Here is a 26528-nt window from a genome sequence, read left to right on the forward strand (position 1 = left end):
ACAGGTTTTTGGCAGACTGCCAATTTCCACTGGAGCCAGCCCGGGAGGCTATGTAATTTAAGAGCGTCCCTATTTTTAGGGACTGTGTAACAGTGTGTGGCCGTGACGAAGTTCAAACCTAGGTAAAAGCCTAATCTTGTTCAAACTACACCATCATGCCAAATATTGTGGAGCTAGGTCCAAACCGCCAGCTGTGCATAGAGAACAAACAGACAGACATGCTTTCTCGCTTATTATTTAGATGTTATTGGATATTGTTACTACCTTGACTAGCCAAACATAAGCTAACCTACTGACCTTAAGTGAACTAGTGATACACTGCAGAAATAATTCTGAGGTCCCTATGGGACATATTTACTAAGCATCCCCAGGATTTAAGAAGGGAGGACCGTAGCAGGTATCTCCAAAATATGCTTAGGCCCCTCCATTGTTGATCGCAAAGGCTGCATGCATAGGTTTCTATGGAGGCTGCTACATTATCAGATTTACCAAGCTCTGCAATGCAAAGGCCCTAGTAACTAAAGCAGTCTCCAGATGGCGTTAGGCTACTATGTGCTGTGGGCTACTCAACTGAATTTTTACCGGAGAGGAATCCTTTAGAACCCTCCGCACGCTGGCCTGTATTGATGCATGCTCAGTGCAGTAGCTGTGCATGAGCCTTCAGCTCGTCAGAACCAGCAAGTGATAGTTGTAGCTATCACTTTGCATACAACTCTTCGCCGGAACAGGCCTTTCTTGGTAGCTCTGTCAAGGCACCTGAGGCATGGGAAAGGCACCCGAGGCATGGGAAAGGCACCCGAGGCATGGGGAAGGCACCCGAGGCATGGGGAAGGCACCCGAGGCATGGGGAAGGCACCCGAGGCATGGGGAAGGCACCCGAGGCATGGGGAAGGCACCCGAGGCATGGGGAAGGCACCCGAGGCATGGGAAAGGCACCCGAGGCATGGGAAAGGCACCCGAGGCATGGGAAAGGCACCCGAGGCATGGCAAAGGCACCCGAGGCATGGGAAAGGCACCCGAAGCATGGGAAAGGCACCCGAGGCATGGGAAAGGCACCTGAAGCATGGGAAAGGCACCTGAGGCATGAGAAAGGCACCTGAGGCATGAGAAAGGCACCTGAAACATGGGAACAGCACCTGAGGCATGGGAAAGGCACCTGAGGCATGAGAAAGGCACCTGAGGCATGGGAAAGGCAAGCGGTAATTTACATTACTGCATTGCAAACACTGGTGAAAATACCACATCACAACTGCATTTCAAATGCGATTAAATATGCCCCTATATGAGCCCAAAAGCCACTTATGAGGTTCCTGTACAATATATTGGTGATGACACCAAAAATGCACTAAACTCTATATCATTATTTCGTAATCCTATTAATATTACACAGCTAGTGAAAAGCATATAGGAGCTATGAGACAAACCTCATAACACTCAAACAAACTACTCCATGCATAGACAAATCAGGCTGTCTATGCATGGAGGGAATAGCCAGAATAATATTCATACAATACATACACATACAAGAATTCATATTACGTTTAGAATACATAAAAAAAAAAAAAAATGCATGGTATACATTTCATTTGTGTACCTGAAAACGTGCGTTTCTGCTCCGTGTATAACAGTGGACATTGATTTGCTCGATAATCAACAAGGCTACGATTTTAGCAGTCACGCCGTCAGGCTTCATGTCCACTGGGCACAAATGAACTAAAAACACATACTGTAAGCCTCATTTAGTTAACATAATGACTATGTTCACATAGGTAAATGTAAAATTTGAACTTTGTTGGCACACGCTCAACAATATTAAAAAGGCACAAGAAGATTCCAAAAAACAGCAAGAATGTTTAGGTTTATTTTGGTAGAACATTTTTTCTTATCCACTTTAACTAGCATTAAAATATATAAACGGTAAATGCAAGATTTAAGGCCAGTGGGTAGCTGCTGTCTGAACTGCCTTCTTTTGCAGGAAGGTATACGAAGTTTTGTAGGAGAATGTACATAACTTTATAATGTTGATATGCCATGGGCATCCAAAGAAAGGGTCTCAGAGGCCCAAAGAAAGGGTCTCAGAGGTTCAAAGAAAGGGTCTCAGAGGTCCAAAGGAAGGGTCTCAGAGGTCCAAAGGAAGGGTCTCAGAGGTCCAAAGGAAGGGTCTCAGAGGTCCAAAGAAAGGGTCTCAGAGGTCCAAAGAAAGGGTCTCAGAGGTCCAAAGAAAGGGTCTCAGAGGTCCAAAGAAAGGGTCTCAGAGGTCCAAAGAAAGGGTCTCAGAGGCCCAAAGAAAGGGTCTCAGAGGTCCAAAGAAAGGGTCTCAAAAGTATCAACCAGCTAGTTCAAAATCGATTAATTTCTCAACGGCAGACACAGCATATAACCAATGTGGTCAACTTCATTACACAAGCTGGATTCTGAATACGGCCTATGGCACACCAGTTCCTACCTGCAGGTAGAGAAGATTGTTTGTCAGTTATAGTAAGGAACAATTCCCTCTGCCAAACATCAGAGAACCAGGGCAAGGAGTCAGTTAGAGGATACTGGCATCCCAAACTGCAAGTGGCAGCCGCATCTCAGAGGCTGGCATGAGGCACGGGAGAGAAGCTCGTCGAGTCAGATACGGCACTTAGCCGCCAAGGTAACACAAAAAGAGAATTAAGAAGTGCACATGAAGCTCTTTAAATTCCGAATGTGAAAACCAATACAAAATGAGGCTCAAATTTTGTGAAACACAACAGTTCCGTCATATCTGCTGTAAATCTATATCGCCTGTCAGGGTCAGATCTTGCAAGGTTTCCCAGCCTATTACATTATGGATCATAACAGAGACATGACACGAACAGCAAGAATGGCCAAGAACCGCGGCGGGCCCGGGTAACAGGGGGGCGTGGCCTAGTCGCGGGAGGAGTTGCCACGCTCCCTTCTCGGGGAAAAAAAAAAAAGCTTTGAGCCCCCTCAGCCCTGCTCAAAGCCGGGGGGGGGCGCAATCAGTGTAAGAGCTCTGGGGGTCACTGTTTCTGCCATCTAGGAATACCCAGAATATCCGCAGACTAGCACATATGAAGTAGAAGTTTGTTTTTCTATTAACCACACACACACACACATATATATATATATATATATATATATATATATAATTATTATTTCTAACTGTGGGTGGCAGTAGATGACAAATGTGTAAATTATATATAAAAACAGAATTCCCAGGAATTAAAAACCTTCAAAAAGAAGGCGCGGCTACACAGCATCAATCAGTTGTGCCTGGTCCTTTCAGAAAGATGTACACCTAAATAAAGAGCCTTTTATTTATTTACAGAAAAGAAAAGGAAAGTAACAAACAAATTTACTAAACCGTCCCCTGCCACACACCAAAAAAAAAAAGAGAACATTCTGTAATAAAAACACTTTAGAGCCTATTAAATATGTCACTTGCTATAAATATTCACCTAGTTGACATTGAATAATCTCAGGCATCAACAAGATAACCTTAAAAAGTGATCTGAACATTACATTGAGAGCGGACTTGTAGAAGCTCTTTCATTAGCTCATCACTGTGACCTGAGGTTGGAAGCAGAGAAAGCATCTTCTCTCTAATGACTTTAAGTACAAGTGGCCTTTGACCACCGATCATGTTAAAACACAAAGAATAATGAACTTCTTGCGTGCTTCAGCTCGTTATAGAAATAGCTAAAAAGTGCACGTTAGTGCGATATATAATATATATATATATTATATATCACACACACATGTATGCATGTGTCATAGTTTCATGCTGCAATTGACAATTTTATAAAATGTTTAATTTCATCATGCGCCATTTACACACACTATATATAAGTCTGTGGCTTTTAAGTATGTCCTTGATACGGAAACAGTATGATTTACCGCCAGCCGCATGGTGCCTAACCCCCCCCCCTTCCCCTAGCCTAACCATAACCTCCCGGGGGGAGCCCCTAACCTATCCCCCCACAGCTTTCTGCGCCTGGTTTCCCTTCGATCTGTAAGCCGTCTGTCGGGCTCCCGGTGTAGGTCTAATGACGGGTGTCGGGATTTCGACGCCCTTTCATTTGTACCTTGTCGGGATTTCGTCCGTTGGCTTCCCGACTGCTTCCCCTTGATATATTGTACATAGTTGCGTCCCAATTACATGAAGGCCCAACGTTTCCAAACAGCTCAAACTAGTGGTAGAGATGTCCCAAATATTGGGAGCATGGTTCCATGAAAGCAGAGCCTTCTTGAATGTAGGAATAATAAGCAGGCTTCTGGCAATCTTAGGGGGCATGCAATCTGTTCAAGTAACTTGTCCAGAAGGCATTTGAAGGACAAAACGGCATCTAGACCACCAGTGGATGGGCAACAGGTAATCCAAGGGCTGCATGCATCTTCCCCCCATCTCAGCCCTGCTTTAGCTTGTAACAATTGTTTAATGCCTGCTCATGTTACTATAGATAGGTATCTCTTTATTACGGAAATGAACGCTAATGTGTAACCCTTTTGAAGTGTATTAGGTTGCCTATCACTTATCTAGACAGGTATAGCCAGTCCAGATCTGACAGCATATCACAAAGGTGTGTTTTACATGGACACAGAAAAATGAAACCACATAGTGTAAAGAGTATCAAGCTTCATAAAAGAGATTTGATGAACTTTCCTATAAAAAAAAAAAAAAAATGAACTTAATTCACCCTCCAAAACAAATTTGGTGTGAAAATGAAAAAAACGAAAGGGTTGAAAATGGATAAAAAATGGGGGCCTGGTACTTTGGGGGGCTATATGGTTGGGACAGGTGTTTTCGACCCATAGTATGAATCAATGCAGAGTCACAATCATATCTGTTGGTAACACATTTAGAAAAAGATAAACCAATAATGGTCCCAGAATAGAGCATGTCGGTAACACCAAGGTTGTTAAGAGTTGGAGCTGGTGGCTCACAAACTGGGATGAGCAAATATCTAGAAGGTCAGCAGGCAGCACTGAGTATCTACATTAAGTAGACAAGAGTAGAGCAGATCATCCTTTTACTACTTACATATTCTGGTTTTAGCTTTTTGTCTCCTCCTCTCACAGCTACTTTTTCAAGTTTGTCTATGGCAGCGATGATCATTTCTTCATCCTTCAGACGGAGCTCCTCGTGTATGATCTCAATGTCCCGTACTGGATTGACACTTCCTTCAACATGGATGATGTCATCGTCATCAAAGGCACCTAGAACAAAGATATATAGAACTCACTCTACTTCTGTTATTCGTAATGTTCTGCAACTACAACAACGTAAAAGCAGTCCATCTCTAATACTTGCTGTACAATTAAAGGGAATCAACGCCATTGAGGCAATTTTCTCCAGTACAGATGAAGAAGCACACTATACATGACAATAGGATTCCATATTTTAAAGCTTGAAATCGCTCGTCCTGTGGGGAAAGACAGTTAACCAGAAATTTGGGGCTCTTATAGCTTCATCGAGAATAGATCTCACATCCAAGTTCCAATATAGACCACCAAATAGATATTATTGAGGACCTCTCTGAAGTTTTCCTTTTCTTATTCGACTGCATTATTAGGAAGAGCCTAGAGGTACTGAGGTAGCCAGCCCAGGAGCAAGCAACTCTATGCTGACAATACCAATTGCCTGCACTATGCTCACTTCTGGACTGGCTTCTTCTATACGACACAGCATTCCTGCGTTTCAATCTAGAGGAACCCATCTAGGATAACAGGCTCAATGATGACTGTAGGTGGCAGACATTATTCTAGCACACTAAGAAGTCACAGGGGCATACGTTGTAGAGCAATATTTTACAAAATATGTTTATCTTATGTAACATAATAAATCAGTTTATACAGGTTCCTATGGCAATTAATCGTAGTACAGGGTGACAGTTTGGAGGCCATCACTGCAAAACTTAGTACATATCAGTCAGGCCTGGAAATATTGAAATATTTATTTTTTCATGTTCCGTTGAATGAGTCATTTCCTACCTAGAGACTTCTTGTCCAACATAGTACACTGTGGACATTAATCTAAGAGGTCTACTTTATATTGTTAATACAGTACAAGCAATGGAGGATTCTAACTAAAGTGCATAATCGGGCCACTCAAAGTGTGTTGTTAATGAGATGAAAAGGAGAAAAAAAAAATATCGTATTAAAATGCAGTTTGTAATCATGTTCTGCAGTGTGAATTTACACTGGATGCAATGCTATACGGCAATTAAGAAGTGCTCAATGAATTTAAATTAAAGGAAACTGTCAAGCACTCTGCGGCAATTTATGGCCAAGCGGAAAAATAAAAACTACATTTAAATATTAATATGTAGTAAAATAAATAAAAGGGTCACCATGCAGGAGAAACACAAGTCAAAGCACTTCAAAGATGGCTGTTGCAGGAAAAAATAAAGCATCAAGTGGTATAAATATTTTGCTTTGATTTATCAACAAATTGCTTATTGGTTAACGTGTGACAACTGAAAAGATGATTAAAACACAGATTCAATAGTGTTGGATTCTTACAACCTTGGCCAAGTCACTTTTCCTCACTGGGTCGCAGGCACTATGATGAGATTGTAAACTCAGTAGGGCAAGGAATCCGTGCCTGCGGAGTTCTGTGTACTGGTCTACAGAACATTTTTATGTGCTTTATAAAAAGATTTTTATTGCCATCGTTATTGCATTTCACCAAGTTCGTCTTACCTGCTAATTGTAAACTTAATTATTAATAGGCAACAAGCACTATGTGAGACTGGCCATGATGTTCATTCATTAACCCTCTCTTCCAAAACTGCTGAAATTGTCGTGTCAATGTTGCTACTGCCAGTTTGCATCTCTCTTGCTCAACGTAACTAAACTAAATGTATTTTATGGCAAGAAAACAATAAAGTAGTATCCACAGAGGCGGTTGCCGCCCTCATTGCGCACTCCAATCTAAATGTGGCTATTCGCCCCTATGCAGAGTAGTACGCATCTATATGAACCCGCCCTATGGAAGTCACCATCATCATTAGCGGCATGAATGTGCACCAGCCCTATCCTTGGCGAATGACATCCATCAGGAAACAGACCGATCTCTGCATACGTAAAACTCTACAGATGTGACTACACGTCCTCGACGCGTGATTGGTGCTCTTAGCCTATGTGCAAATGTCCTCTACCCTCCCAGTGACACCGATTCGGTCATGAGTGGAGATGGAGCAAAGATGCGTAACACTCTGAATTGACCGCATTAGCTCATAACTCTGCTCAGGCGCAGCCTCAGTGCGAAAAATGGTGAGATCCATCCGCAAAATGAACTTTTGTGCAACTCTCCAACAGCCCCTTACTGTCATTATCTTTTAGGAGTATGCACTGAATTCAATAAACTACAAGAAAACCATCTGAGCCCATGAACGTGAAAGTTTTGCAGTTAAAAAATGTAAATGCATAAAGGAATTGAACAAGAAAATATGGACATTAATGTTCCAATGGTAACCTATTAATTGTTTATAAAGAGATGTCTAAAAAGAGGCTCAGAAATCTGTATCCGGACCTGTAACTGACAATTCCTTATGAATGAATAATTGTAGTCGCCCTCTGCATTTGGTGTCTGTGCTGGCAGCTTGTGTATCTGTAGCTGGAAAGGACGGAACACGAGCACCCAAGCAGTCGCAGGAATAATGGTGTCAAACGTCAACGACATCATTTTGTGCAGAGAGAAACAACAAAGAGACAACAATACAAACCACCACTGAATCCCAGATAGTATCCTGTTATCATTCAGTAAAAAGACAAGTGCTAAATAAATAAGATTTCAAATACCCCTCCCACCACACTAACATGCACCAAAATGACTAGAAATTATATGATCGTTCCGGCAGGGTCTGAGTTTCCATGGGAAACTGGGATTGGCCTGAAAATCATCTGGCAGACCTCTCCCCTAGCTTCAATCTACTTTATCACTGTGGTTCTGACCGTGATTAGATAATGAACCACTCAGACACGCAATTTACACAGCGGCTAATTTCAGCGGCCTGATTTGAGGGTATGGTTTTGAGGGGGCCATCAGAGAAGCAGGAAAAAGGTACATTTGTCATCGATGAGTGACGAGCACTCACCATGCGATCAAAATGGTGCCCTTGTTAGGAGCACACGCTATTATCACACATTTAAAGTGCAGCAGAAGCCATCATTTGAAATTGCCAACTGGAAACGTGAGGGTAGAGTAGGCAGATATAACTGAAGTAGTGTGCTGACTTCGTGCACTTTCCTTGACATGAGGGGGAAACACGCTAACAAGACTTTATGCAAAATATGCACGCCGAGGAAAAATCATTATGACAGTGCCAGTAGAGAATAGGCAATACCTCCACAAAGAGACAGGTCTGAAAAAGGAGATTTGAAATCTGTTCATCAACTTGTATTCTAGTCCTGAAGCTGCAGAAACCACCACACTTCTACAGAAAGAAAGGCTCAACTTTTAAATACACTCCCAATATTCTGCTCACCCCCTCTGTTGCCAGAGACAGCTTCCATAGTTTGCTTTCATTTAGGCCCACCTGACATCAAACACTACATTGCAAGTTGTATTCTGCAAGGTTCACCAACGCCACTCGCCCAATCTGCGTGTCTGCAAGGCAAATATCACCGCCAACTTGTGTCACAACTCACGTTTACAGCGTGTAGTGAAACCAAACAACTGTTTTATCCATGACATGATGCCCCTTAAGCATCTCTTATGAGGATTATATGACAATTTTATAAAGAGAGCACATCAGGAACACGGTGCACAATACAGACCAGAGCCCTTTAAATACTTGTCAGTAAATGAACATAAATAATACATAATATATACGTAAGAGTGGACTTCTAATTAGAAAATCTGGCCCCTAACTTCCATGCTTAGAAAAAAGTTTTTCCCACTGGCAATTTCAAAACAATCTAGATCAGATAAATCGACAGGGGGAACTGGGGGTAATACAGGGGTGTAACACAGTCAGTTCTACATGAAGATGAGAATAGTCAGATACAGGTAACATTAGATATACTCTACTAAAAAGTGGATCTATGCTATGGGTAGATAACGGGCAGGGGATGGGGAGAAGCCCATTTGAGCACAAAATTCAATTATTGCGGGCTTCAAGGATCGAGGAGTACAATAAGTAAGGTTTTCCTATGTCATGTGCAGTAAAAGTGGGGATACGCATTGCATTCCTTTAGTTTCCCATTTTGCTGGCAAAAACTAATCCGCGCCCCTCTTTTGTCTTCGATTACAAGGAATACCAGCTGTTATAATCCTGAAAAGAACTGCTCCAAATGGGACAATATGTAATATAATGGACGCGCAATACAAGGTGGCTTTTGTAGATGATGCCACCGTGACCAGTGTCACCCAATTAGCTAGTCCTGGCAGGGGAAGAGAGGGTCGTTCCTGTAGGTAACTATAGAGCCTAGAACATTTCCATTTTTTTTTTAAATCAGGCCCCAGATCTGAGAATAGCAGGAAGGTTATAAAGGCGGCTAATATTTGCAACCATCAAGTCTCATCTTTCGGAGAGTCTTCCATGTTCTAACCATGTCAGGATCTTATGACTGTATGTTATGTATTCATCTGAACAGAACCACTACACTTAGTTGCAGGCTATCATCAACCAATTCATTCTCTTGCTTGAAATCAAGTCATCCAATTACTCCTTGACTAATCAAGGCTGTTTTGGCTTTTGCTTTTTTTCAAAGGTACTCAACAGCATAAACAGTTCACTTACAAGAAATGGAAAAGGGCTAATCAGCAGAATTATTGTTTTGCTGCTGTAATTTGTGGCATTTAAATGTAGGTGCTGATTGGACTGAAAGTTTTATAATATTGCCTGCAAAACTAGCTGATACAAATGTGAGACGGCTTTTGTCTGCCTCAAGCAGGGAAGACCACTTAAGATATAAGCTCATAAATGCCTGGAAGGCAAGTGCAAGTCCTCACATAGAAATAGGTTTAAAGTAAAGCAAACTGCAAACATGTAGTGCTGGCCTTAAAGTGCACCTGCCACCTACACAGTGGACATCCATGATTGGCAATCCGTCGGCAGATCTGGAAAAACCAGCATGTTAAAAATCCCAGGCTCGCCAATCCTGATAATTTTTTGGTTGGGATCGGTGATTCAAGGATTTCCAACCTGTTAAATTTCCTGGGGGAAAATTGAAAGTGATTTGGGGAAGTCAAAAGGGTAATGTGCTTCTAACAGCAAGCACGGGAATGCTGTTAAAAATTGTGGTGCCTTTCACCTCTTTTTGGTTTCAATAATCTAACGCACAAAACAGAAATCTAAACTCCAGACGCATTAATACATTCTATATGCAGTTAGATGAAACCAGCTGCTCTATGAAAATCATTTCACATTGGGCACCATGTTATTGCTTTTATTATATTACTAGCTGATGTACCCAGTTCCACCCAGGTAGACTTTATATATTTACTTTTTACATTTCATCACTCTCGTAACACATTAATCCTTCATCTCTATAGTAATGCATCCCCTCCCTCACATAGTAAGACATTACCCTACCGTGTTTCCCCGATAATAAGACACTGTCTTATTTTTTTTTTTGGCTCCAAAAAAACACCATAGGGCTTATTTTCGGGGTAGGTCTTATTTTAACTAACATTGACAGCCCCTTATGCAGGCCCCCCCCCCCCTGTAGCAGTGCCCCTTATGCAGGCCCCCCCCCCCCTGTAGCAGTGCCCCTTATGCAGGCCCCCCCTGTAGCGGTGCCCCTTATGCAGCCTCCCTTGTGTAGCAGTGTCCCTTATGCAGGCCCCCCCCTGTAGCAGTGCCCCTTATGCAGCCTCCCTTGTGTAGCAGTGCCCCTTATGCAGGCCCCCCCCTGTAGCAGTGTCCTTTATGCAGGCCCCCTTATTGCAGTGCAAGTACGGTACTTACCTGAGTCACCGCCGTCCGGGATGTCCCTTTCACCTGCGCGCTGACTGGATCTAATATGATCCAGCAGGCGCGGCCGCACAGGATCCTCAGCGCGCGGGTGACGTCATGACGTCACCCGCGCACTGCATGACTGGGAACGCTGGTCTCTGCAGCGTTCCCAGCTCAAAAAGAAAAAAGGTAGGTCTTATTTTCGGGGTAGGGCTTATTTTAGACCGGGCTTCACAAGTAAGGGTAGGGCTTATTTTCAGGGTAGGTCTTATTATCGGGGGAAACACGGTACCTCACCTGTGTACTAACACATTTCACACCCTCACCGCTGTAGTAATACATTTCACACCCTCACCTCTGTAGTAACCCAATTCCCTCCCTCGCCCATGTTGTAGCACATTCAACATTCCCTTTCCTTACCTGTGCAGAAATACAATCCCTCACTCACACCTGTAGTAACTTATTCCCCTCCTCATCTTTTAGAGTAACATTACCATCGTTCACCCCTGTAGTAACATTCCCCTCCTTCACCCATGTTGTAAAAAATTCCCTTCCCTCAGCCCATAGTAACACATTTGACATTACCCTCCCTCACTTGTGTAGTAACACATTCCCTTCCCTCACTATTCAAATAAGGGAGCCACACCAACTTTTACTAATTTTAACAGTGTTGCATGTATATTTCGATTGCTAACGACGCAGTATGAAGCAAATATATGTTGCTTATACAGATTAAATTTATATCCAAAAAAAGGTGTACCTCCACTGCACGTAAATATAAATTAGGTTTTAAGTCATTATATTGTACTTAACCCTAAAACTAGAATGCCATATGTTACATTGTCAATAAAGTTGGGGGGAAAAGTAAACACATTCATTGATGTTGAACCTTATATAAATAGTAAGTGAGGTGAATCAGAGAAGGCAAAATAGAACCAGCATGAAATTCTTCCGGACCCTATAAATGGCCATCAGATAAATTCCCTGGATCAATCATTATCAAAATGTCCTCCACTAATTATTGTTACAGATACCATTTCTTGAAAAAAGGCATCCAATCCATTGTTCCTTTGTTAGTAAATTTCCCGCCATCACCTCATGTGGTGAATGACACAACTTAACCATCCTCACAGTACAGCTCCGCTTAGTATGAGCACGGTAAATGGACGCCCCATTCCATCGTGTTTACTTCTAGTACTGCCAAATAAAATAATACATTTAAAATATTTTCGCTCTTATTTATTTGGATGTATACAACATAAATCTGCACTCTGTGATCATGTACAGACAATGTATCGAAATCATGTAGTTCATACAACAGAGCGCGTAACGTGGACAATCATGGCGGCTGTCTCATGATTTTGGGGCACGGTCTAGAGATCTCCCTGCTGAATTGGTATCAAAGCCTAAAAAGGCGTTATAAAACAGCTTTAAATCTAAAAATAAACCTCCACACCAAAAAAAAAAAAAGCACAAACAGCTAACTTTAGCATGCGATCTAATTTCAAATGTTGTACACGTGTCAAGCAAAAATATAATAAAATCATTAAAATCTAAATAAATCTAAGTTAGAGTTCAGCAAAGAAAACCCTTCTTTTTATATGGACACACCTGCCTGCGTCTCCAGTGTTGACACTTTTGTGCGATATTTGTAACGCGTTGAAAGGCCTCACTTCAGCATACAACACTTTGGTCCTTTCCGCGACGCCTTTGTTAGACATCATAGTCTTTCAAGTTTCGTCTCCCCTAAGCCCTAGCTAGTTGTAATCATTTGCGGGGCTAATTGTGGAGATTTATCTGCTTTTCTTATGCATAGAACACAGCTATTAAAGCTGAATGGCGATGGTGTGAAGTATAGGTTAAATTGGGTGAAATTAAAGCAAATTACTCTTGGATGTGGAATTCTGAATATAGAAACCACAAATGCTTTGCAATTCTCCTTGATAATCAGTCTTATCAAGCGCCAAACAAAAGGGGAAAAGTTACATGTTTCACAATAAAGTGGATTGCTAGATTTTTATTTTACCTTTCGGCAAACGGTGCAGATTACCATAACGGCAGCGAAATAAATGAACGGCACAAAGATGACTTTTTCTTCCTACCAAGGCGTATAACATGTAATGTTTGCTCCCTTATTTCAGAAGATTATGTTTAAACAGTTTGAAAATTAAACGTAAATTATATGCAGATTTTATTTCTCTTTTCTGCTACGATTTCATTACTACCAAAATAAAAAAAAATAAATCATAAAATTATCATCTTTTGTAGGTTTTCTTTTTTTTTTTTTTTTTTTTAAAGCACCATCTGACTCGTCCATTGCCACAAGATTGATTGCTTAATACAACATATATACTGGTTAGGCTAGCTGTCGCCAAAACAGCAGTGCCATTAACAAATCCAATACCTGGTTGTCATCAATTGTCAGAAGAACATTGTGTTAATCTATATATTTCTACATTTAGATCTCGAACGAGCATAGTGCATACACACTGGACGATCCGGACGATAGGTCGGATTGGACCGACCTATAGTCCGAGAAATCGTAGTGTGTACCCAGCATAACTTTGGGAAACTTTTAGTGCACAATATAAATTTGTAGTAAAACTATGACCCTCAAAGTGGGGGTAGGAGCAAATGTCACCAACTCCACAGTGCACAGCAGGTGGGGACGATCTTCAAAATTGGTCCACTACATTGAATGATCCATCTGTGAAGCGCTCTTTACACTGATTGGTTGGAAACAGTATGATTCATATGAGCATTGTGTTCTGCCATTACCTGAGTTGCAGTAGTGTTATGATGTTTTTATGCAATGCTTTTATGTGTATGTCAGTCACACTATTAGTGACCTTGGCTTCCTAATGTTAGTGAAAGCTGTAACCATGTCACTTCAACAAAGTAACAATTTTGGCCAAGAGACAGCTAAACAGGCACCAACATGAGAGTGCAGGAGATTCCCTATGGCCTCCGAAATTCGATGACAGTTTCCCCACTGGAACTGACCTCGTTATGCTCCTGGAATCCCAACAGCGGCAGCCCGGTAGGAATGAAAATCCCGATCGTCTAAAGGTAAGTATTGGCTAACCCTATTTTACCCCCTAACCCTCCTTTAGGTGTGCCTAACCCTAACCTCCCCCCCAAGTGCCTAACCCTAATCCCCCCTCTAAGAGCCTAAACCTATCCCCCCCCTTCCCCGCAGCCTAACCCCAAGTCCCCCCCCCCTTACCTCCCCCCGCAGCTGCCTAACCCTAACTTCCCCCTTCCCCTAGCCTAACCCCAAGTCCCCCAGGTGCCCTTAACCTAACACCCCCACCCCCCTACCCTCCCCCCCCGCAGCTGTCCGCGCCTGTCTTACCTTCGATCTTTAGGCCGGGTGTCAGGCTCCTGGCATAGGTCTAATGACAGGCGACGCGATCACGATGCCTGTCATTAGACAGTCGGCTTCCCGACTGCTACTCATGCTCCTACATGACAAAAGTGTAATAGGAACAGACCCCTTCTTAGTGCTTACACTTTTGTTCTCATTCATTTTGCTTTTGGAGGTTGACCTGGAAAATAGCCTAATATGTAGCTCAAACTAAATGTCATAGGAGTGGGCAATACCCCAGGCCTCCACTTCCCATAAGTCTATTTGCATCTGCATGGGTTACTACAGCTAAGTTACACCCTGGCTTTTACACAGGTGTGGGGCTCATGTACAGGGAAGTATGGTGAGGTCAATGGATGGGGAGGCTCTGGCTATACACACATATATGAACCTTCCCCACTTGCACAGATCCTCCCCCCACACACACACACTTCCCGTAGCACAGATCCCCCTCACACATCTCCCACTAGCACAGACGATTCCCCCTAGCACAAAAGGTTTCCCCCACATACACAGATCTCCCCCTAGCAGCGGACCCTCCCCAGCTTTATCTCCTTTTTGTGTGTTTCCTCTGTCTGCATAGGCCAATTTCCTTCCCTCCTCAGTGCTGCTGCTCAGCTCCGATGCCAGAGTACTTCCTGGGATGGTCACCTGATCTTCAGGCATGCCTCCATTAGCTCTTTTTCTCTATGTTTTATTGGCTGCTTCGTGGCCCATCCCCCAGCTCCAGGCAGTGTCTGAGCTATCAAGAGGTGAGGCTGAGCTCTTACTGCCTCATCTCTTGTCTCTCCCTGTATTTCCAGGGAGTCCTGCAATTTTTTTGAGTTTGGCCTATAAAAACAATCAGAATAATGCACAGTTTATATTTATAAGTTAGAAATATCTTCTTTGTATTATAATTTTTATAGTCAAAACTCTGCAGTCTGACAGGGAGTATGATGGATCTGCCTCCCCTGACTGCACGTCCCTGCTTATGCATTAATTCAGCAAACATCCCAGCATGGAAATGCTCCTGCTCGGAGGTTACTGGCTGCAAGGAGAAACCTCTGTGACATGAAATAGGTAAATATAGGCGAGTGTTTTGCATGAGCTTCAGTGGCCAAGACAGCTCAACTTACCAATTTTTCATGAGCAATGGTGTCTGAAGTGATGTCAGCATGGAACTCTGAGGTTCTTGATATCTGACAATTAATTTAAAATGCAAATGAAATAGGCATTCACCTGCAGATGAACTGCAAATTTGAACCTGTGGCGCTAGCAGCCGTGTTAAAATAAAAATGTTAAAAAGTGGTCCAAACAGAATTCCACTGAGCAGGGTATCAGACCTGGGTTGCAGTGCATACGCTGCACAATGTACATGGCAATTCGCATTTTCAATTTCAGCGGCGCAACGGACAACCAAGAAGTGGAAGAAGTATATGGTCATCCTTCACTAAATTCTTCCCAAAGAAACAACTGTATTCTTGTAATCAAAAGTAGTTCCTGAATACTGTGGGGCACAATTGCCTGCCAAGGTTTGGATGTTAGTGTTCATTCTAGCACCATGCACCTGTCACAAGCCGTGCGGTTCCTCTTTCCTGCCTGGGTGTCGCTCCCTGGTCTGGTGCTTCTAGTGCACACTGGTCTGTATTTCAGCAGTTTGTTGCATCAGCTGAGTGTGCTAGAAGCACCAGAGCAGAGAGCAGACACCCCAAGCAGATAAGAGGAACTGCACGGGCTGTGAAAAGTGTTAGAATGAACACTAGGTGTAATCATTCCCTTAGAAGGCAAGGTCAATGCCAGTTGCTACTTAAATGAACTGAGATATCGGACAGTGACCCCATCAGCAAAGGGCTCCCAATAGTTTGAGGAGCATGACATGGAGGTCATCCATATATCATAGACAACTTAGCATTTGCGGGATGCTTGTAACAAAGCTGGAAACAGTGCTTGTCATCACTGCAAACCAGATGCTAGCTGGATAACACAAATACTGAAAAGCTGTGGACATTTCCATACAAATATAATTCCAGTCTCTTTTCTATTAGAGTTAAATGTCTTCTTGCACCAACCTCACCTCACTGCCAAAGATATTGGCTTCCTATTTCAAAGATAAGACTGAGAAGATCCAATATGATAGGCTGACAGGGACATCCGGTTCCCCAGTGCATATGCTGGATGTCATTAGACCTGGATGCCAGTTATAAAGACCTACACAATGTCAATACACGCAGTTCTGTTACTGTGATTAGAGTAGCATGATCAGAACCCAGGAAGTAGGGCTTCTCCATAGTGCAGTTCTGGTCAAACCAGATCAGGATAGGAGCTGTGCCTGAGCACTACCATCTGTAATGCAATGTGCACTGGAGCACAGGCTGACATTGCACATTTATGTTTATGTTTGATGTTGTAAGTACCGTTCCATGTAGTGTACTAGGACTCCTTAGATTGTTCATTTAAATATCTTCAATAAAATTAATTGGTCTGTTTGTTTACCTATCCGGTTATACATTCGGACACCCCTGCACCAATTGGGATAAAACTAACATGAAGAGGTCCAGTTGGATCCTGGCCAGGTTCTAGGGGGGTTAGGGTCCTGGACGGACCTCCCATTGGTGTATGCTGGGCAGAACTTTGACCCAGGGAGTCTGCTCTGAGCCTTCCACTGGATGGATACCTCAGAGTAGTAACATTGGATCCCAGAAGACGTACTAGGGGGTTTGAGGTCCTGGTCAGACCTCCTGTTGGTGTACGCTGGGCAGAACTTTGACCCGGGGAGCATGCTCTGAGTCTTCCACTGGATGGATTTGGATGAAACCTTCTCAGAGGGGTGGCAATAGGTCTGGGATGATTAACTTAATAACTAGAAGATTTAAACCCGGGCAACGCCAGGTACTCAGCTAGTATCTATTATATTTTAGAATTTTAATTGCTATGATTACAGTTTCTTAAATTCATTTTTGTGTGTCCACTTTTGAAGGTACTATTCATATGCCTATTAATAAATGGCATTTTATATCGCAACTGAACTATGGTATGTTGCATTTCTAATCAACATACTGTATCGATAGTGTCTAATACACAATCTAGAATTTAGCCACTGTATTTCACTAGATCTATTAGTGCCAGTTAATCCTGTGCACAGTATGTAGAGACATTAAATTCTAATTGAGGAAGCACAGAAAGACGCAAATAGACCACTTTGCAGCACAGCTCCTTAGGGATAGGAATATCCTTACACCTCGCCTATCTGTACCTCACACCCCTCCGTAGCGCAGCACCTACACATATACACCAATAGGTCAGCACAGGCTGGCAGCGTACAGGATAATATTTTATTGCTGGTCATAGTTAGGCATGTTGATATGGTACCTGCCAAGTGTATCACCACACCAACTTAGAAAATTTAGTTTGAGTCAAGCGATTCATTATGAAATTGCTAGCTACTAACTTTTGGAGGAATCGGTCCTGGCTTATTGACGGCTTAGGGAACAGGGTTTTATCCTTGAGCCACTACACGGCGATAGACTTTCCTTTTACAGTGGATACATTCTCCCTTTCTTAACGATAACCCTTCCCCCACAGCATATAGGCTTTATGCGGGGTACACACTAGACGATATGTCGTCCAGATCCAGCGGATGGAAGCGACGTATCGGGCACATAGTCTAGTGTGTACCCTGCTATGTCATTGACGATGCACGCTCCCGCGAGTTGTCAGCGACATCCTCCGTCGGGCCTGCATGCAGGTCTGATGGTCGATATCGTTAGCGGAAGCCATGCTGGGGAATGCAGCATGGCCCCCGCTGTCGCTCCCGGCAATGGCAAGCGTGTATGCACTTGCCGATGCCGGCTCCAGTCGCCAACGAGGTCAGTACACAATAGACATATAGTGTGCACCGGCTCTTAATCCAACATGTAAACTTCACTATAAATAAAAAAAATTCTGGAATAGCACATTAAAGAAATACAGAGAAGATCTACACAAACTCACAAACAGCACTTACAATACCCTCAAAGACCTAAAGTATGAACTCCTATTATGAACAAAATATAGTATTTTTATATTATATTACGTAGTAATAACAGCAAATCCGTCTCTGGGAAGGCCTGTGCCATAGCTCTGTAATAATGCATGTTCTGTGATGTGTGTGTATATATATATATATATATATATATAACACTGATACACATGCAATTGTTAGAGTTTGCTTTTCATTCCATGAACATTAAAACAGAGTGAGTTTTATTTTTTTAACTGTGCATAATACAAGCACTGGAACTGCACAGCAAGTAAAGACACAAGGTCTGTGTACCAAAGCCTTACCTCCCTATAGATATTCATTTCACTGGCAGATAAAATACCCTGATAAACAATGTAGAGGATAAATACAATACAGTCCCACTGCTCACGTAATGAAAAACGAAATCTATGGGGCAGTTGCTTGCCTTGCTCACAAGCAATTTCTTGTAATTGTGCAATCTATTCAGAGTCCAATATGAACCAAAGTGCAACAATTTCCCTGTGCTGATTGTCTAGTGCTATCTTACAGCCAGTAAGACCTCAGCTCACAAGATACAAGTGTTTGGCTAGAAATTCTAATAGCATAACCTAAGGATGAGCCTATATAGACAGACCTTTAGGGAAAAAAAAAAAGGTATTTTATTACAGTCCACGGATCACCTTTTTTGTATGAAATTATATAACAAATATGTAATTTAGCAATTTTAGTCTGAGTTGAGTCTGCATAAAATATGAGACAAGAATCTACGTTTTCTTGTTTCTCTTGGCTCTCTATATAACACCAACATAAACTGCAGCGCTGTGTAGTCACATAGAGCTTTATTCAGAGTCCGAGGCAAGTGCAATCACAATTTGCGATTTTTTAAAAAGTCCCATCTCTGCAACCTATTCTCAGCCAGTCTGCAAATCGAGAGCTGCGTCACACTCTGCTTCATTGCGATTCCATCCCCTTAGGTCAGGCTGAGATGAGACTGTATTGTGTCACTAATAGTACAGAAAATGGCAAAAATCGCAGCACACAATGGAAATACACTGAAGTTGTATAATACATAGATAGAGATAGATATATATATATAGCGTTACTGCTAGGCTGTTTTAGCGGGGCGCTGCGCCCCCTGCCCAATTTTGAAACGCTGAAATGCGCCTCGCCCTTCCAGGCCACAGTTTCCCACTTGTGGGAAAAGTTACAGTGAAACTGTCACCTTCGGATGAATAAATGCAGTGCGCATTTTGATCGTGTTCGGAAAGTCCAACATGTTGGATTTCACCGATCTTTTAACCCGGCATCTCAGGATAGCGCAAATCCATCACTAGGGTATGGGGGGGGGGCCTTAATCTTGAAAAGAAGTCGTTTGAGAGAAGACAGATTATGGTGCAAAGACTAAAAGAGTTTCACACTAGTGCAGGGCAAGTCCTACAAGTAGAGTATTCAAAGTCCTTCAACAAGAACACGCTCATTCCTGAAAGTTTCAAAAAGTCAAAATGAAAAGACAATATACACAAAGATGTTCGTGTGACTTTAAACCAGAAACACGCAACTCCTGGCAAATTACATGTTGCACAAAGCTTTAATAGCCGCCAACAGGCTAATACTGGGATAGCTGACGGTCTACACTAGAGGTTTACACATCACGCAACGCTCCAATTGGCTGCACGTGTATCATGTGTGTTCTGGATGAAACATGCTAGTTACCAACAGTCACCCATCCCTGTAGTAATCTGCTGCCTCTACATTTTTTTTCTATTGCTTTCCAAGTGTCAGCTGAAATAGTATAAATGGGTCAAATGTGTCCCATATTTGCATGCCTTTCATTTATATATTTATTAAAATATTTATAATGCACAAGTGGAGCCGGGCGACCACAAAGCATAAGATTGTTTTATTGGAATATATTTTTTTTTAAATATATTAATAAACTGGCTGCTAGGTTAGCTGGCAGGTTTATAAGCACAAAGGTTATTTTAAATCACCTGATTCATAAATATGATCTGCATAAAACAGACCTTTTATTAGTGTTTTTGCTAGGCTTTATTTTAAAAAAAATGTATATATATTTCTTATGAAAAAAAAAAAACATGTAACAGGTACATGTTGATAGACAGGTGTACCACTGGTTAGCCAGCATTGCCCAAGGTACACAAACTATGCCTTTTGAATCTGCCAGTGCAAATGATAAAGTACAGTGGTAACGTGGACTCCTGTCAATTCTCTGAACCGACACAAATGTCAGAGAAAATCTGTAGCAGGAAATCTCCAACAAGACAATAGAAATGAGAGATTATCCCAGCCTGGGAGCCGATGATGATCAATCAAGCACGTTATGCTGGTTCCAGCTGATGCTTCTTTAAAGTCCACAGTGACGCCAGTAGCTCCTGCCTGGTACCAGCCTCTCCCGGACATTCCCCCCCCCCCTTCCTCCTCGAGGGATCCCATTTTATTTTCCTCCCCAATAACTTGCAACAGCGACTCCATACACTGCAAATATCTTTTCTCTGTTACATTTATATGTCTAATCCATCACTGAGCAAAATCTTGTTTTGACTTCCCTTGCCACAGCAATTCATTTTTTTTTTCATACCATTTAAGTTGCTGTATATATAGATTTTTTTTTTTTTTTTAAAGCACCAGACTGAGCAAACTATGATTGAGAGGAACCATCTTATGCACATTGCTGTTGTCCCACATCATTCAGTGCAAACCTTTTTAGATCGTTAACTACCACAGGAGTGCTGATTACATAGGCACTAGCAATTTCCTAACCAATGACCACCTGAACAATGATTTGTTCAGCATCTCAGACCCCGAAGCCTTTCAAAGGTGAGTCATTTCACAGTTTGGAACTCCATCTCCATAGCAACATCCCTTTGAGGGTTTTAGAATCACCATCTAGTAATTCTATGATCATCAAGCTCAACCATTCCCAATGGTTCTTTTCACAGCAGATGGAAAAGGAAGCCTTGAAAATTTTACAGTCTATTTCAAGCAATTCATCTGGCAGCCTATTAGAATTCAAAATATTTCGACCTTCAATCACAAAAGCATGTTATCTGAAGCTGTGGCGATCTCAAGTCAAGACAAGCAGACGTTTTAGTCTAATCACCCATGATGAGAAGGAGACTGACAAAAACTCTTAATTCAACCGCCATCAAAATGCTTATTTTAACGGCATGAAAGTCTTTCAACAAGCAATGAAAACACACCATGTACCATTTTATCGCTCGATTCTTCTCGAGGCACAAAATAAGAATTCTGCTTTGCCGCTATGTATATATTCATGCCACATCTCCCACCCAAAACGAAAAAAATAATGTATACCCCCCTCCCCACCAATGACAGTTATGTTTAATGAGAACGACTTGTTAGTGTGTAACCAGAGGGATTAACCGCTTCACGGCAAAGAGGATACAACATTTTGTAACATATGTATCACTGCTTCCCTGTGCTAGACCTCAGCTAGCAGTTACCAAAATACCTCCTGCGACTATAAATGTGAAACGGGTTAAAAAAAAATGGCTCTTACCTCTGAACCAAAGAGTCTAAAAATAAAAAAAAGGATAAAACTAAAGAAGACATTATGTTTTTTAATTGTTTTTATTTAAAAAAAAATAAAGAGTATTCTGCGATACTCTTAACTCATAAGGTTCTGAAGATTACTTCCACACAATTTAATTCCCTATGGGTACCAAGCTTTTGTTACTGAAATTATTCTCTTCTTTGTTTCTTTTCTTTTTTATTCCTCGTACAACTGCGGGATTAATCGCTCGGTTTCATTTTGTTTGAAAGCCTCAATGCTGAAATCTATTAAAGCACCAGGCTCCTTTACACTCCCTCTTTAAGACAATCTGCCCTTGTTTTGACCTTCATTACACATTTAAAAAAGCCAAATTAATATTGATACAGTTAAAAACGGTGCGAAAACGGCTGTCGGGTCTTGTTTAACGGAGATACCTTTAAGAGCAGTGCCTGGACTTTCCTGCAATTGGTTCTTGGCACTTCCTGGTTTTTCATCATTAATGTATGGTTAAAGTGCACTTACTATACCATCAGCAGAAACAATAGCACAAGCCTTCCTTTACCTTTGCTTTAGAAGAAAAAAAAAACCTCCTAAAATTGCTGCTGCAATCTGCTGCTCAACACTCTAATGGTGCATACACACGGTCAAAATCTGATATATCTGACATGCCTGAACGATGGACAATGAACGTTGCGCGTTCCCGTTTGTCAGATAACGATATCTGACATCTATGTGTTTGCAGTCAGACTTGGAGGATTCCATTCATTTTAATGCAGTCAAAAATCGTTCAATCATTCAAATCGTTCAAAACTTTGGTAAAATCGTTCAAATCGTTCATCTGACCGTGTGTATGCTCCATTAGATCGAATTGAGGCCCCGAGAATGCAGTCAGAGCTCACTTTATTTCTCAATTCTGACCAGATCACGGATGATGAATGTAAGACTGGTTGCGGTCAACAAGGCGGTGTGTACCTTATCTGTCTGAATCTGTGCCTCGCTGCTGGAAGATGCCTTTAATCTCCAATATTGGCAAAACAATGAAAGGGAATATGACATGGCCATGTGAGTCTTGGTGACATTAGAAATGCATCTGACTATGGAGAAGTCACCTTTTGCATTCATTCTTACTCTTCATATCATGCATGTCTCTTTTGAAGTGGGCTGAATGAAATGTGCTAATCATGAAGGAAGCAGTGACTGGTTCATTCATCTCATAACAATAACGAGGGCAGTGTCATGATGTAAAGAAGGGAATGGAGACAGCAGGAAGCCACATCCTGAGTGTTAAATACTGGAAGAGCAGGGTCTCCCAACAGCACAGTACCTTGATGAGCACCCTGCAATAGTGCCTGCAGTGCTTTGCACATACTAGGAGATTTACATTCTCCCCCTGCTCTGTAAGACGCGACAGCAGGCATGAGCTGCAAATGCCATATTCAGCACCAAGTATCTATGACGTGAAATGCCACTTGTTATTAGGGACTTGTGGCAATTCATTCAGACCAGAGGGGAATCTCCAAGTTCTGTGAGTCAAAGGACCTCATTAACTTCCAGTCTGGTGTTACTGGTGCAGCTAGCGCTAGCTTGCATTAATTGAGGTTATGGTAATCCAGGGCATCTAGTGCAGGGTTTAGGGCACTGTGGAATTGTCATGCTATAGCTTCAGATTCTCCAATCTGTTCTGGTCGCCATGTTTAATTTCCAATCTGTTACATCTAGGAGCCAGCAGGATCTTTACGGAAAGAAAGGATATCCAATGCCATCCCCTGTGAATTCCAAGTGGTCGGGACATTTCTGGGGGAATTCAATTGTTTTCTGCACTGTAATAATTCATGGGTAATTCAATTGTTGCTCTGTTTGGGCACAAATGCCGTGAGTGGACACATTCCTGCTCGCATCCTACTGAGGTGGCGAGCACAACCAGTACTTTGCATGGGTTTAGCCATTTTATGCATCTCAAACCTGGTCTATTTGGGTGCAACAAGCGCAATAATTAATGGGCGCCCAGAACATTTAAATAACTCCATCGGGTGCCCATTAATTAACGTAGCACAGATAACAAGTGGATTCCCCCTTAAGTGTCAGTCATAAAACTAACCTGTATTACATGAAGTGGTCTAAATCCATCATTATCATCACTGATAAACTATATTGTTCTATTTTTAGGTTTCTTTAATCTACCTTTGTGAAGAATAAATAGAATAGAGGAAAAAAATAACTAAATGAAAAACATATTATTAAAAGTAAAATTAACAAAGCGCTTATGCAGAGCCGTAACTAGACTTTTTGGTGCCCTGTGCCAGAATGAGCATTGGCGCCCCCCCTACATTTTTAAATAAGGAGATAACACACCTGGAAAAGGGTCATGGCCTCATGGGGAAGAGCCGGGGAAGAAATAGGGGAGAACAGGAGATGCTGGGGATGCAATAAGAGGAAGCTACAAGTGAGAATGATAATAAACAGGAAAATTGACAGGCCCGAACAGAGCCCCCTGCCCTGCGGTGCCCTGTGCCATGGCACAGGTGGCACCACCCTAGTTACGACCCTGCGAATTTAGTGGTCACATATGTTGTCGTACATTACACTGATTTCAATCCAAATGTTTCCGAAACTTTGTTAATGGCAATGGTTGTCAATGGCTTCCTTTCATGCATGATCAGTGATCCTTTTGTACTGAACGCTTAGGGGGAGATTCTATTGTTAATAGTTCCCATTTATACTGCACAGGAGCTATTCAATAGCACTGCACAACAATGAAAATGTTTCCGATGTGAATATAGTTACTTCTAATTGATTTCAGCATGCAAAGAATGAATATGACATTTAAAACTCTCAGTTAGCTCTGAGTTCCGAGATATAGCTCATTTATGACGATGTAGGGGTATTCCTAGTGAAGTGGGCAGAATGGAGAGAATCTGACCAGCAATCTGCGTTCCGCGCAGAGGGGGCGGGGCCTAATGACCCAATTAAATGAATCAGTTATTTGTCCCCTCCCCTATTCAAATATATGCGATTCACGGGATTACCCACACAACATAACTGTGGTGCTCTGAGTGACAAGTATAGTGAGCGATTCCACCAAGACATTTCAGCAATGGAACAAAGATATCAGGGTAGGTGATCACTACTGTTGGACAGTGACAAGAGATGCCCCAGAAGAGGAGTACAAGCGACAAGCAAAGAGAAAGCACCCCCATGAATAGGCCACTATATTAGATAGTACTTTTGTATGCTGTATGTTTGTTTCGTTTTGTGTTCTTATTTGTGATTGTTTGAATTAAAACAACTGTTATTTATATCCTATCAAGAAAATATCAGATTTAAAAATAGCTTTTCACTATGACTATATTACTAATGTACATGGAGTATAGTGCAAGTATTGTAGCTCAAAAAATAGAGCTAGTAAAAACATTCTGAAATCATTTTAGTTTTTCTTGACCTCAAATTAGTAACATAGGACTATTTTTACAAAAGATAAACAAATTAAAAGTATTCATTTGTTGTACAGTGTAGTATGCAGGGCCAGCCTCCCGCTTGTCGGAACGTTCGCATCATCGCATCCTAATACACAGGATTACTCACGGTAAGCGGCTTCTCCCGTGCCAAGTACCAGGCAGGCTGCAGGTAAGGTAGTACCCCGGTACTCGTGACCAGCACAAAAGCCCTACTTAACGCAGATTACTGCTTGCACCTCAGGAGGGTGCGAGCAAAAATCCACGATAATTGCAGCCTCGAGGAAAGTTGTCCAAAACAACTGAATAGCTCCTCGGCACTTTAGACAGGAGCTACAATACAGGACCTGCATAGAGGAAGCCATACACAAAGCCATTTAGGGTCAAACAAAGCTGGTCCCTTACACCGCTCTTTAATCACCTTTGGCAATAAGCACTAGACTTTGGTATGTGCCTTTAATGTGAAAAGTTATCACACTTTCTACAGATATACTTCCCTGTATCAGTGCATCTGTTTTACATATAGCATCAACTTATCTTAGAACATTTAGGTCTAGTTTACACACACACACACGCACACACCCAGTGGGGATACGGATAACGCAGGTAAACTAAACCACGCTTTACTGATGAGCTTTCTAACATTTTTTTCCATTAACTTTTACCAAAACAGTCTATTGCACTGGTAGTACGCTTGTGTTAACATAACATTGTACTGGAAGGGCGTATGCGTTCAAATTTTAAAATTCAATGGTGGGAATGACACCACTTGTCTCTTATCTGCTGCAACTTTAATGTGCATTAATCAATTTATTAATTTGTCAAAGTGAAAAATTAAATAAATAAAAGCATTTTGGGGCTGCAGTGGAACCAAAAATAAGTTCATGTTTCATGTGCACAAATATCCAGGAGAAACTAACAATCTTCAGTTTCTTGGCACAAGTTAAAGGTTAGCGCATGGCGTGTGGATAAGCCTTGAAAACATCACTCACTACCAGCAATCCCATTTGGAAAACAGCAGTTTACGACTAGAGCGGTGTTTTTTTTTTATTTTATATGAAACATACGGGAGATCTGAGGAGAGAGAAGTATGTGTGCTTTACCGCAACATGTAACCAAAGATCGCAAGCATTTAACAGATACAACATAGCGGGTCAAATCTGTGAACAGTTTCAATGTTTCAGTGTCAGCCAGGGAGATAAGAACAGCACAAAACAACAAACCCTAAATAAAAGCTGCCCCCTCACATCCACTAGCCTGTTATTTAACTTTGGAAGTCAAAATTTATAACTGGTTTCAG

At 41.9% G+C, this 26528-nt stretch overlaps 1 protein-coding gene across 1 annotated transcript in view; it reads right to left on the bottom strand.

Moving 5' to 3' along the window:
* Positions 1 to 26528, bottom strand: part of OLA1 (Obg like ATPase 1) — a 197640-nt gene that overhangs the window by 110141 nt on the left and 60971 nt on the right. The window contains exon 5 of the mRNA XM_088468462.1: positions 5030 to 5205. Coding sequence (XP_088324588.1) covers positions 5030 to 5205 — 176 coding nt within the window. The remainder of the gene's footprint in view (positions 1 to 5029; positions 5206 to 26528) is intronic.

The sequence above is a fragment of the Taudactylus pleione genome, unplaced genomic scaffold (assembly GCF_031769625.1).
Source record: "Taudactylus pleione unplaced genomic scaffold, aTauple2 ptg000004l, whole genome shotgun sequence".
In the NCBI taxonomy this organism is placed as follows: domain Eukaryota; kingdom Metazoa; phylum Chordata; class Amphibia; order Anura; family Myobatrachidae; genus Taudactylus; species Taudactylus pleione.